The sequence below is a fragment of the Zingiber officinale genome, chromosome 10A, assembly GCF_018446385.1.
Source record: "Zingiber officinale cultivar Zhangliang chromosome 10A, Zo_v1.1, whole genome shotgun sequence".
Classification (NCBI taxonomy): Eukaryota; Viridiplantae; Streptophyta; class Magnoliopsida; order Zingiberales; family Zingiberaceae; genus Zingiber; species Zingiber officinale.
Genome location: NC_056004.1, coordinates 14,564,641 through 14,578,638, shown reverse-complemented (window position 1 = coordinate 14,578,638; position 13,998 = coordinate 14,564,641). Strand labels below are relative to the sequence as shown.

At 41.7% G+C, this 13,998-nt stretch overlaps 1 protein-coding gene across 1 annotated transcript; it reads right to left on the bottom strand.

Annotated features, from left to right (window-relative positions):
• Positions 1–388: 388 nt before the first annotated feature.
• On the bottom strand, positions 389–1,081 carry LOC122026472. The gene is made up of 2 exons (XM_042585214.1): positions 702–1,081; positions 389–596 (listed from the first exon to the last, which is right to left on the bottom strand). Exons 1-2 carry the CDS (start codon positions 1,079–1,081, stop codon positions 389–391), a joined length of 588 nt encoding a protein of 195 aa, XP_042441148.1.
• Positions 1,082–13,998: the final 12,917 nt, after the last annotated feature.

Genomic DNA, 13,998 nt, shown 5'->3' with positions numbered 1-13,998 from the left:
AGTGCAGGACAAATGTATTTCGTGTTGTTTGCTGGAGGAGAACTCTCATGGAAATTACATTCCTCGACTTTGTGTATGTTGATCTTGAGAGAATGTCCTTGAGGAGAGGAGTTGTAGATGAAGGCATCTGATAAATCGAAATCGATCTTTTCTTTACCAATTTCCAAGGATACCTGTGACTTTTTACGTCGATGATGGCTCCAGCTGTGGCAAAGAATGGTCTTCCAAGGATAATCGGTATCTTAGGATCTTCCTCCATATCCAAAATAATAAAATCTGTGGGAACCGTACACCCACCCACTTCAACTATCACATCTTCCACTATTCCCATCGAGTAGCTGCATGAGTGGTCCGCTAATTGCAGTGCCATGGTGGTTAATTTTATGTTCTAGAGGCCTAGTTTCTTGTATAGGGAGTACGGAAGTAGGCTGACGCTGGCCCCCAAGTCGCAGAAAGCTCTCGGTATAAGTTCAGGACCAATTCTGCACGGTAGGGAGAAACTTCCTGGATCCTGAGGCTTCGGTGGAGAGTTTGCCATAAGGAGGGCGCTGTAATTTTCTGTTAATGCTACAGTCTCGAAGTCACCTTTTTGCCTCCTGTTAGAGAGGATTCCCTTTAAGAATTTTATGAACTTCGGCATTAGGTGTAGTGCGTCAATCTGTGGTACTTTTATGTAGATTTATTTGATCTTCTTCAGGAACCGATTGAACTCTTCATCTTTCTGGGTTGCTATAAGCTTATGAGGAAAAGGGATCGTCTGATTATGTGGGACTATTTGAAGGGTTTCTTCAACCTTCTTAGCAGCCTCTTCTCCATCCCTGTTTTGAGTTCGATTGGGCAGCGGGACAGAGGGCTCTTTCTCTGATTCAAGCTCCTTCTGAGTGGTGATTTGGGAACCTCCCACAGTACATCCGCTTCTCAGTTTAATGCGGTTGCAGTGTTCCACTGGATTTAAATCCGATTTCCCTGGGAATGTGCTATGTGCTCTTGAGACGGACGGAGCTATCTGGCTGTCTTGCATTTTCTGATGTTTTTCAAAGTTCTCCAGCCTCTGAGTCAGTTGTTTGATCCCGCTTCTCATCTCCTTTTGCTCTGAGAGAGCTTACTCAAGCATCTTCTCAATCCTAGAAAGTTGTGAAGGCTGCAGTTGTTGATCGGTCTGCTGCCCAGATTGGTGGCTTTGTTGCCCAGGCTGAAAATTCTGATGTGTTGGTCCTTGATCCTGGTTATTCTGGTATGAGACATTGGGGTGATTCCCCCATCAGAGTTGTATGTATTGGAGTACGGATTATTTTGCCTCTGATTATAACTGGCTATTGCATCACACTGCTCAAGTTGGTTCATCTGTGCCTGTATCGGCCCAAAGGGGCAAGTGTCTTGAGTGTGATTCGTACCTCCACAAGTGTCGCAAACACATGTTATTACATTAGCTGTGTTGTTCCCCAAGGCTTCAAACTTCTTGGTTAGAGTGTCCAGCTTTGCAGACATCAGTGTAACTGCATCTACGTCGAATTTCCCTAATGTTTTAATTAGGTTCCTCGTAAAAGAGCCACTGGACCTTTTAGATGCCCATTGATGGTGGTTCTGCGCCATATTTTCTATGATATCTTTGGCTTCATCGAGGCTTTTGTTCATTAGAGCTCCTCCTGCTATAGAATCAATAGGGGGCGGTCTCCGAGATGGGTGTCCACTTCCTAGAGAGAGAAACTCTAACTTCTCTCTAGGATCTTCGGTCAACTTCGACACGGTGAGGTGAGTGATTTCTAGGCTCTTTCTTCGACGATTTCGAGAGAACTCTCCTCAATTTCTACTCTTCCTTCCTTGGTGGTGCTCATCCATTTGTGGTTGACTCCTTTTCTCTGGAGGTTCTCGGGTGGAGTTGGAGGGTGCATAGAGGATATCCTACTGGCTATGTAACACCCATGAATTTTTGTTATATAAATACATAGGTATTATTCTCATTAAGAGCATGGAAATAAATAAAAAGAATAAGAGAAAAAGAAGAGTAAGAAACAAAATAAAAATAAGAGGTAAGAGGTGGAGGCCAAGGATTCAACCTTGAACCTCCCACCAATAATGGAGAAAGATTAATGGCATGATCACCACTAGGATAGAAAGTAACATATGCATAGGAAGGAATAAAAATATTAGTTAAAGGAGAGAAGAAAAATAAAACAAGGAGCTAGAGAAAACCAAATTGCTCACCTCTTCTCCCTCTTGACTAAGAGAAGGAATAAGAAGAAGGCAAGTTGTTTCCTTCACCCTTCCCTCTCCTCATTTTTCGTGGGAACCAAGAGAAGAATAATGGATGAATTAAAGGAAAAATTAATGAGGGCATAAATTTCCCTCATGAGGAATAAATAGAAAAAAATGAGAAGTAAACCTCTCATTTTTTTCATTCTTCCTCCTCCTTCCTTCTTTTCTTTTCTTCACCGAGACTAGGAGATCCTCCCACTCCTTGATCCGAGCACTAAGTCAAGATCTTCTCCAAGCAAGCCAATTTTCAAGAAGAAACCTTCAAGTTCTAGCCTCCCCAAGCAAAGGAAATCAAAGAAGGCACAAGAGGAAGAAACTTCTTCCTTCCCTAACAACTAGAACACTTTCCTCCTTAAGGAAAACCACAAGCGAAAGGATGTAAGTTCCCCTCACCTATGGTACAATAGCTATATGTTTGTTATGAAAAATATTGCTTAAAAACCTATGGTTATTTCATAAGGGTTTCGGCCAAATAAAGAAAAAAGGAAAAGAGAGTTTAAAGAACCTTGAAAACCAACTAAGATATGTTCATGATTTTGGCTTATGTTATGTACCTTATGATAGGAGAGATAAACTAATATATTCATGCTAGAATGTTTGGTTAGAACATAAATTTATGAACTTGGATTTTCGGCATAGAAGGTACAAAAGAACTAGAAGAACTCTAAACCTAAACCAAGCATGCTACCTTGTTCTCATGATATGTACCTAATGATAAGTGGTGTTGTTGATGTTTTTTTTTTCCCACTTGTATGTCAATTTAAACTTGGTTCCTTATTCATGTATATTTGGCCATGATAGAGTTGAGAGCCTAGAAGGACTTAAAACCTAAAAATTTAAGCATGCTATGATTCTCATAAGACAAGATATGAAGCTAATGTGACATGCCATGATCTTAGGTTAAGTTGAACAATATTTCTTATATATGAGGGTTCGGCCATTTCAAGACTTGAACCCTAGGAAGGTTTAAATCAAGTCTAAGATACCTATGCTCTACTTGATGAAGATATATGAAATAAATTAATGTTCACATGTTGCTTGAAACTTGAATTCTTGTTCTTTAGTATTCGGCCTTGTTTTTAAGACCTAGGATGCTTAAATTTCTAAACTAAGTGGTCCAAGTTATTCTTTGAAATGAATGCTAGGAAAGTTCTTATGGTCTTCATGCTAATATGCCACTAGGAACTTAATACCCATGCTTACAAGATTCGGCCACATTGGATTAAAAGGCTTGAGAAGCTTGAAACTTAGACTAAATGTACTTATGGTGATTCTCATGATATGTATTGATATGTTAGTATGAAGATTAACCTTTTCATGTTGCTTGTAACCTAGAAACATGTTGCTAGGGTTTCGTCCATGTTAGGGTTAAAGGCTTAGAGAACTTGAAACCTAATAAAATATGCTCAAAGGATTTCTTATGGAATATGATATGAAAATTGTTAGGGTTGTTCATGCTTATATGTTGTTAATAACCTAAAAAGGAGACTTAATGGGTTTCGGCCAGGTTATGAAAGGGGACCTAGAAAGCTTGGAACCTATACCTAACATGCTTAAGATGCCTCTTATGTCATAAGAAATGATAGATGTTTAGGGTTCACATGTTCTTTTGTTGCTTGATAACCTAAACCACCTCTATATGTTTCGGCCACCACTTGTCACTAGGGATAGAGACCTAATTGTGTTCTTCCATGAACTTCACATGCAATGCTTTATGATATGTGGAGAGTATGACATTCTGCGAGGTTCATTTATATATGTTAGGTTCTATTCATGACATGCTGTGTGCTAAGTTTCATGATATGCTATGTGCTTGTTTTTATGATATGCTGTGTGTTAAATTTCATGAAAGGCTATGTGCTCAAGTTCATGATATGCTGTGTGCTAAATTTCATGATATGCTATGTGCTCAAGCTCATGATATGCTGTGTGCTTAAACTCATGATATACTATGTACTCAAATTCATGATATGATATGTGTCTAAACTCATGATATGCTATGTGCTCAAGTTCATGATATGCTGTGTGCTTAAGATCATGATAGGTTGTATGCTTAATTATGCATGTGTTCATGATATGCTGTGTGCTCAAAATCATGATATGCTTTGTGCTCAATTATACGTGCTTTAAGCTATGCCTAAAAGAGTTGCTTCCCTATAAGTGGGATCAAGAGTACTCTTCATGACATGAATATGACATGAGTGATATGGACTATGTAAATATGACATGTTATTTTACTTTTAAGGCTTGTACCAAGGGTGGGCTCCATAAGCGCCCCGGGGTCGATGGACTAAGAAACGGGCCTCGTTAGGGATGGGCTCCTAAGTGCCCCTAGGTCGATGGACTAATAAACGGGCCTAGTATATGCCTTGTAGGGTTCAAGACTTGCTACCTTGGACCTACTATGACGCGCGCATTTATGTACGTGGTACAAGCCGGGATCCCCTCTTATGTTGAGATTATGTTTAAGTATCTATGCTATACGTTTTAAAAAGTCATGATGCATGTTTAAAAAGTTCACCTTGCATATACTTTATGAATATGTCATGATATATACGATGATCATGTTATGATATGCCATGCTACCTTGTGTTTATGCCATGATTATGCCATGATATCTATGATTGTGCTCATATATATATGATGATCATGTTATGATATGCCATGCTACCTTGTGTTTATGCCATGATTATGCCATGATATCTATGATTGTGCTCATGATATATATGATGACCATGTATGATATGCTATGATACTTTATGCTTTGATATATGCTTTGTGATTGATGACATGCTATACGGATTTTGTGAGTAGGAAAGGAACTTACTGAGCCATGAGTGCTCACAGCTTACTTTCTTGTACCACAGATAAGGGCAAAGGTTGGATGGACTAGGGGAGCAGCAGGAGGGGCTAGCAGGATGTGTGTGGTAGTGACTGACTAAAGAAGAAAAGACCTGCTTCCATTAAATATGAATTGTGCTTGTTGATATTTTTATGATTGTAACTCCATGACATTTTATCATGTTAATTCCTATATGTCTTGAAATAATGTAAGGTATGACATATGGATTCTATGTTTCAAAAATTTACAAGTAAGACTTCCGCTGTAATAAGTTAATAAGTTGTTAAGTAGGGTTAAGTAACCCCCGTGGCCTTAGCAGGAGGGGCGGGGCGTTACAGGCTATATCAGAGTTTTTTCTCCGGCATAGAGGTTATCTTTCATATGTGTTACCGTGCAAGTTTTCGGTAAACCTGCTCCTATCCCCTCCTCCTCTACATCGGTTTTCTTTTGGTTTTCTTTGGTTTTCTTCCTCCGACCCGGTGCCCGAAGGAAAGTTGTGATATTTCAAAGGCTTATTACTTTACATGTCGTCGGAGGTTCGCCGGAAGTTCGTAGGAGTTTTCAAGCATAGTGCAAATTCAAGTTGCTCCATAGAAGGAATCTATTGGAAAATTATTCAACATTAATGGTTAATTATTGGTTTTCTCCTTATTTGGAAATTCTTGGTGACATCTAATTTCATTTGGCGTGGAGTAATTGAGCTTGGTTGGCACTTGGCGTCATTAATTTGACTTTCTTTTGAATTGGAAATATTGGATGGCACTTGGCGTGGAGTAATTGGGTCTTGTTTTGATATGGAAAGCATTGGTTGCCATTTGAATTGGCGTGAACAGATTAAAGGTTTACACGGTGATTCAATTGGTTGCTTTTTGTCTTTGGCTTTGCTTCTCCTATATTGTAAATCCACGTGGAGGAATTCAAATGGGAAAGAAGAAAAAAGAATTCAAATATTCATCTTTGAATCTATCAAGGTACCTACTTCCTATCTCATTTGAAGAGGATGGGGTAGCTTTTATGACGGATACATCACAATTGGTAGAGCATGTTGAGGTGGCGAGCCAAGATGCTGAGGTGGTAAATGAGGTGTCATATGTTGAGGTGGCGGTCCAAGATGCTGAGGTGGTAAATGAGGTGTCATATGTTGAGGTGGCGGTCCAAGATGCTGAGATGGTAAATGAGGTGGCATGTGATCCTCCAAGTCACCTTCTTTCTCTCCCTCAATCAGCTCTCTCACCTAACCTTGCCGAAGAAACTCACTCCATCACTACTGGAGGTGTTGAAGCTGCTGCTGAAGAAACTGATCAAGTTCCATCTATTGATGAGAAGGTTACTCAAGCAACAACTCCTCAAGGACAAAAGAAACATGGTTCATATGCCAACCTCTTCAAGGATAATCGACGGAATAAGTTGGCGACCCAATTACAACAATCTCAACCAACCGGGCAGCGTTTGAATTTTGAGTAAGAAGACATTGAAACTGTGGAAGATTTGATTGGTTTTTGTCTTGTTGGTGGTTTCATGGGAAGGCATCCGGGAAAGAATGGTGTATCTTTCATTGCTTCTAGATGGAAGGTACATTATGAATTTTACATGCACAAAAGTGGTTAGGTTGTATATTGGTTTGATACAATGCAAGATCATGACAAAGTTCTACTTGGGGGATCGTATTTTGCATATGGGATTCCTCTGTTCCAAAATATTATGCCGCGTTGCTTTTTGTTTTATGAGGATGGAAGGTATGCCCCCGCTTGTGTTCAAATTCATGGATTGCCACGGGATTGTTGGTCTCCCAAAGTTCTTGGACTCATTGGCTCGGAGATAGGAAGACCGATGTACACCGACAAATTGACCCGTACAAGGGAACGATTGACATATGCTAGACTCTTGGTGGAGGTCTCGGTTAATGACGAGAGAATAAGAGAGGTTCCAATTACATTACCTACTGGAGCTCAACTTGGCCTTCGGATTATTTATGAAGTCATGCCTGACTTTTGCGATGATTGTCGAAGACATGGACATTGTAAGGAGGATTGCAAGATTTCCAGCAAACATCATCCCAACCGATCACAACCTACAAGAGGTAGACAACAATTTCAGTATCAGAAAAAATAATCGATACCTCCTCAAGGGCCTCCACAAGACATTGGTGACACTCCACCACCATTAGATTGCGTTCCAGAACAAGATCCTGTAGTGGCTACAAAAGTTGTTGAAGAAATGGTTCCAAAGGAGATACAATCATCACCTCTTCCAAATGTACCCGATCCTCTTTCACAACTGGTTTTGGTATCTCCCTCTCCATCCATGAATAGTGTGGCCTCATCATCAAAATCAACTGATTCTCAAGCCAAAGTTAAGGAGGTTGCTGCATATCTAGAACAAATTGATTCAAGTGAGGCTACTTCTGTCACTCTAGGAACGGAGGGCACTATCATTTCTGACAGTACCATTAACCCCCATTTGATTCCGGCACCTATTGTGGAAGCATAATCACCCCCTACATCAACTCCAACTTCAGCACATGCGGAGACTCAGCATAATGGGAGGATTTTGCGGGTTAGAGTAGCCCACCCTTCTCGAGGACAATGAAGATTGCATCTTAGAATATTAGGGACTTCCATAAGCCCCTAAAACATGGGGGTTCATTCATCTCCTCAAGCAAAAGGAAATTCAAGTCATAACACTCATTGAAACTAAGCTTAATGAGGACTCCTTAGATGTTATCATGCGAAGAAAATTTTCAGGTATGGGGATGGCAAATAATTTCATTTATTCTAATAGAGGTCGTATTTTGCTTCTATGGGATATGTACAGGGTCACTTTGGATGTTCTCGACACATCGGATCAATATATACATTGTCGTGTTCGTTGTTCTATTACGGCTCGGTCTTCTTTGGTGACATTCATATATGGCTTTCATTCTATTATGACAAGGAGACCCTTATGGACTTCTCTTACCCTCCTTGGTGAAACAATTGTGGAACCTTGGCTCATTATGGGAGATTATAACTCACCATTGGCAATTTAAGACAAAGAAGGTGGGGAACCGGTTTCTAATTACAAGATACATGATTTGGAGTGCTTTGTTGACACTTGTGGTTTGGTTGATCTTCGCTCTATTGGGTGTTGTTTGACATGGACAAATGGATGGGTTTCTTGCAAGTTAGATAGTGCTATGGTGAACTCACAATGGCTTATTTCGGACTATGAAAGTTATGTGGAATTTACGCCCCCGAGTTTTCTATCGGACCACTCTTGTGCCATAGTTTCAACTTTTACAAGAGAGAGAAGTTCCAATAGGCCTTTCAAATTTTATAATATGTGGACTTTGCATGATGGATTCAAAGACTTGGTGGCGAATACATGGGAGGCGCCCGTATATGGCAATGCACAGTTCACTCTCAAGACAAAACTCACACGGTTGAAAGGCAAACTAAGGGAACTTGATAAGCTTCACTTTCAACATATCAAGGAGCAAGCATCAAGAGCAAAATCAGTGTTATAGGTTGTTCAAAGAGCCCTTCTGGATGGTGGTGAGCCCCCAAGTGACTATGGCATAATAAGAAAGAAGGCGATTAAGCTAGCGGAGGCGGAAAGACTCTTCTATCAACAATGTGCCAAGAGTATTTACCTCAAGAATAGTGATAGATGCACCAAATTTTTTCAGGACTTTGTGAAGAGAAACAACAAAAGAAATGCTATTACTACACTCATCAAACAATCCGGGGAACAAACAACTAGTTTGGATGAAGTCGCCATGGAATTTGTGGAATATTTTCAAGGCCTCTTGGGTGAAGCGAGTCAAAGCTCTCCAATTGATGTTTCTTCTTTGTATGGGACTAAATTATCGCAAGCTCAAGCATCATCTATTGAAGCTACAATCACGGAGGAAGAAATCAAGAAGGCTTTATTTAGTGTAGGCGACGATAAAGCTCCTGGTCCGGATAGTTACAATGCTAAATTTTTCACGGCGGCTTGGGACAATATAAGGGATGATTTCATCAAGGCGATAATGGAATTCTTAACTAATGGTCAGCTCCTAAAACAATGGAATCATACTTTGATAGCTCTCATCCCTAAATCTGATCATGCACCAAGAGTTACGGATTTTAGGCCCATCTCTTGTTGTACGGTTTTCTACAAGGTTATCTCTAAAGTATTGGTGACGAGATTGGCAAATGTTATGGATATAGTATTGGATCCGGCTTAAGTGGCTTTAATCAAAGGACGGTCCATAGGTGATAACATTCATTTAGCCCAAGAAATATTGAGGAAGTATGCTCGTAAGCCGGTTTCTCCAAGGTGTATGCTCAATGTTGATTTGCGCAAGGCTTTCGATACAGTTGATTAGAGTTTTCTTATGTCTGCACTTGATGGTTTTGGTTTTCCCCAACAATTTTTTGGATGGATAAAGGAATGTATAACAACGGTATCTTACTCCGTTAGTCTAAATGGTGGATTGCATGGTTTCTTTAGTGCAAGAAGAGGCTTGAGGCAAGATGATCCTCTCTCTCCTTTGTTATTTGGCCTATGCTTAGAAGTTTTCTCACGTTCTATGAATGTTTTTTCAAGATTAAGTGCTTTTCATTATCATCCAAAATGTAAAGTAGTCGAGCTTATGTTGGAGATCTTGCGGCCGGCTTGAAGGGGGGTTGGATAGACGGCACCCCCAAAACTCGCTTCCTACGTATTCGTTAGTGCGCACGCGGAAATACAAATACAAATTACGAATACAAAAGCTAATCTAAAGACAAGGAAAGAATAAGCAAACCAATGACACGTTCGTTTAACGTGGTTCGGAGATTAGGGCTCCTACTCCACGGCTTGTCCTTGAGGTGGACGATCCCTATCCGTCGGTGGATTAGTCCCCGGAAACTCCGGCTAGCTCAAACCGCTCCTTGTGGGTGGAGAAACCTCACCACAACTTCAACCAAGAACACTTGGACACAAGAGATCCTTGAGCACTTTGGTGACTACTAATTAGGCTTTAACCAAGTCTAATTTCGTCGCCTTGGCCGGCCATACCAAGCTCCTTCTTATAGAGCTTGGAACAAATCAGAACCTGATTTGCCCGTTACCAGTCGACTGGTCCTTGCACCAGTCGACTGATGCCAGCCCAACGGCACTCCAACGGCTATCTATCAGTCGACTGGTCCCATGACCAGTCGACTGATCCCAGCCATTTCGGGCACAGAATGCTTCTGTGCTCACCACCAGTCGACTGGTCCCAGTACCAGTCGACTGGTACAACCCTAAACTTAGGGTTTCCCATCCCGAGTACATTTCACTCGCACTCGGACCCTCACGACTCACTTGACTCTTCTTTGCAGCCTTGACCTCTTGCTTTCAAGCTTACTTCCTTTGGCTCTCGTCCCTCGGATGCATCCAAGCCCGCGGCTCGTCCCCAATGCCATCCTTCGCGTATGCCTCGAAGTTGCTTCCCTCGGCCCTTGTCCTTGCTGCCTTGTCCACGGTCCTTCAGATGCATTCAAGCCCGCGGCTTGTCCTCAATGCCATCCTTCACCAGACTCGAAGCCGTCAACCTGAGTCACATGTGTCACCTGCAGTCCTGCACAACTCAAGTACACATATCAAATAACGAGGGTAAACCTAACTTAAACCCTTTGCCCAAACACCAAAACACATGGTCCCGCGGACCATTGGGATTGCTCCAACAATCTCCCCCTTTTTGGTGTTTGGCAATACGTTTAAGTTAGGGAAAACATATAGCAAATAAACATGCTAAAAACAATGGTCTTACGATGCCAAGGCTACACACTTGGACTTACTCCGCCGAATGGACTTACGTTGCCAAGGCTACACACTTGACAACCGCCGAATGGACTTACGTTGCCAAGGCTACACACTTGACAACCGCCGAATGGACTTACGTTGCCAAGGCTACACACTTGGCAACCGCCGAATGGAAATGCACCAAGCATTGAAACCTATCACAAGGCTCCCCCTACACCTACGCTCCCCATTGAGCTAGGATTTTACCACGGGCTTTTTAAGAACCTATCCCAAGGCTCCCCCTACACCTAAACTCCCCAATGAGCTAGGATTTTACCACGGGCTTTTTAAGAACCTATCCCAAGGCTCCCCCTACACCTAAACTCCCCAATGAGCTAGGATTTTACCACGGGCTTTTTAAGAACCTATCCCAAGGCTCCCCCTACACCTAAACTCCCCAATGAGCTAGGATTTTACCATGGGCTTTTAAGAGCCTATCACAAGGCTCCCCCTACGCAAAGGCACTAAAGGTTTTCCCAACTAAACCTTAATTCTCCCCCTTTGCCTAACATCCAAAAAGTTCTCCAACAATATCCCAATTGTTGAAAACTTATCATCCAAACTGACCCTAAACTCATGTATTAATCCCCCTTGGATCCCATACATCTAAGTGAGTTGACATGGTCACAAACCAATGCTGAAAATAATTTCAGACTGGTATCAGTCGACTGCCCCAAGTGCCAGTCGACTGCCCCCTTCGACAGAACCTTACAGAATCATTCTGTGGTCGAAAAATACTATTACCAGTCGACTGGTATCTGTACCAGTCGACTGGTACCCTTTTTCTGAAAAAATCAACCTTTTCAGGCCACCTTCAGAAATGCACCAGAAATTCCCTAGACCTCCAAAAATCCCCAAATTTTGTGGAGAGGTCTATTGTACCCTTGTCTACTTGGGAAAAATACATTACAAAATGTATCTATCACCAATCCCAAGATTGACACAAAATCCAAAACTAGCTAAATGGTTCAATTGAACCTTGACCTAAAGTCCTAGTTTTGGCTTCCTCTTGATGTATTTGCCTATACCAACCCACAATGCATCCCTAGCATTGGTTTATATGGCATCTATACATCCAAAACCAATTATCATGCTATATGACCCCAATTGTCATATTTCTTGCATGAAACATAATCCAATTGTGCCAAAACCCTAGGTTTGAGACTCAAGTTCGTCTCCAAACCATTTGGCACACTCCATGACTCCTCTAGACTCCCAAGTAGTACCCACTTGAGATCCATTGGCCATGGGTCTCATTTTGACTCTTGGAGCTCCCCCTAGAGCTCTTTACCTTAGTCACCTCCCTAGGTGACTCATCCACAATGGCTAGGCCACATCGGTCCAGCCCCGGTGACACTTGGCCTACAAACGTAACTTTCTTAACCTTGGACACCTTGTCCTTGGTTAATTTCTTCTTACCATTAAATGGCTTTTCCTTGCCATTTATTGACTTCTCCTTGCCATAGTCATATGCAACCCTAGCATAAGACTTTCCCTTAGCTTTGGAGGACTCTCCCTTGCCATGATCATTTGCCACCCTAGCATATGGAATCTCATTGGCCTTGGAGTGACTAGATCGGTATCCCAAGCCCGATCTATCATTGTTGGGTCTTTGGCTACCCAACATCATCCTTAATTCCTTAGATCCAACATTGAATCTCTTAAGGAATTTCTCCAAATTATCAAGCTTTGACTTCAAAGCTTGATTTTCCCTTTCTAGGTTCCTAAACCTAGAGTCAACATGTCCACCATGGACATTCCTAGACCTACCCTTTCTAGGCATATGTCTCCCCTTCTTGGGATTAATGCCTTGGGTCTCCTTAGGTCTATCATTTCTAAATTTATCATGCATAGATTTCCTAGGGTTATGATCTACATTTACCCTATTTCGATCATGATATTTGAAACCAAAATTTTGCATGGGCATATAATGATTAACATTATTTTTCCTAGCATGCATGAAAGAGTTTAAATTTGAATTAACCTTCAAGTTAGGGTATACCTCCCTTACCCTTGAAGCTCCCCCTTGACTTGAGCTCCTCTTCTTCTTCTCCCACTTCTTTAGATGCTCCAACTTCTTGAACTCTCCCTTCCTCGAGCATCTTGTGTGGTAGTGTCCAAGTTCTCCACACGTGAAGCATCTAATGTGCTTCTTCTCCTTCTTCTTCCTACACCTCAAATTAGATTCTAAAGAGATTGAATTGAGTTTAGGAGATACCTCTTTCTTACCCAATGGACATCTACTCTTGTAGTGTCCCTTCTCCTTGCACCCGAAGCACACAATGTGATCTTTTGACTTTGCTTCGGTGGAGGTACTCACTAGGTTGACTTCCAAGACTTCTTCTTCACTTGTCTTGGAGTCTTCTTCAACCCTTGAGGATGTTGATGATGCTTCATCTTCCTCTTCCTCCTTTTCCTCCTCGGATGTTGAGCATGGCTTAACTTCCGGTTGCTCCACCTCCTCTTCTTGAGCAACTACATCCGTTTCTTCGGATTTTTCTTTTTCTTCTTCTTCTAGTGTAGGCAAAAATTCCTCCCATGGAAATTTCTTCACTTTGCTCCATAATTCATGGGCATTTTCATACTCACCTACATCACTTAACACGTTAGAAGGCAAAATATCTACCAAAATTGATATTACCTTATCGTTTGCCTTTGACCGTGTGGTTTGCTCCTCCGTCCAATGTCGTGGTCGGAGCTTCTTCCCTTTCTTGTCTTTTGGGACTTCGAATGGTTCCTCCACCACCATCATTGTGTCCCAATCCGTTTCGAAGAAGTTCTTCATCTTCACCATCCAAAAGGTGATGTCCCATAAGCTTCCTCCTTCGAACTTCGGTGGTTCTATCAAGTAGGCCATCTTCTTGCTTCCTTGGCGGTTAGTCCAATGGAGAGCGTCCTCGCTCTGATACCAATTGTTGGAGATCTTGCGGCCGGCTTGAAGGGGGGTTGGATAGACGGCACCCCCAAAACTCGCTTCCTACGTATTCGTTAGTGCGCACGCGGAAATACAAATACAAATTACGAATACAAAAGCTAATCTAAAGACAAGGAAAGAATAAGCAAACCAATGACACGTTCGTTTAACGTGGTTCGGAGATTAGGGCTCC

What these genes read in the sequence shown, in the direction of transcription:
- LOC122026472 (XM_042585214.1), bottom strand. Translation starts at nt 1,081, where the DNA reads ATGAGAAGCGGGATCAAACAACTGACTCAGAGGCTGGAGAACTTTGAA. An exon ending in AAAGATGAAGAGTTCAATCG is followed by an intron (nt 597 to 701) that starts GTTCCTGAAGAA and finishes CCTCTCTAACAG; the next exon opens with GAGGCAAAAAGGTGACTTCG.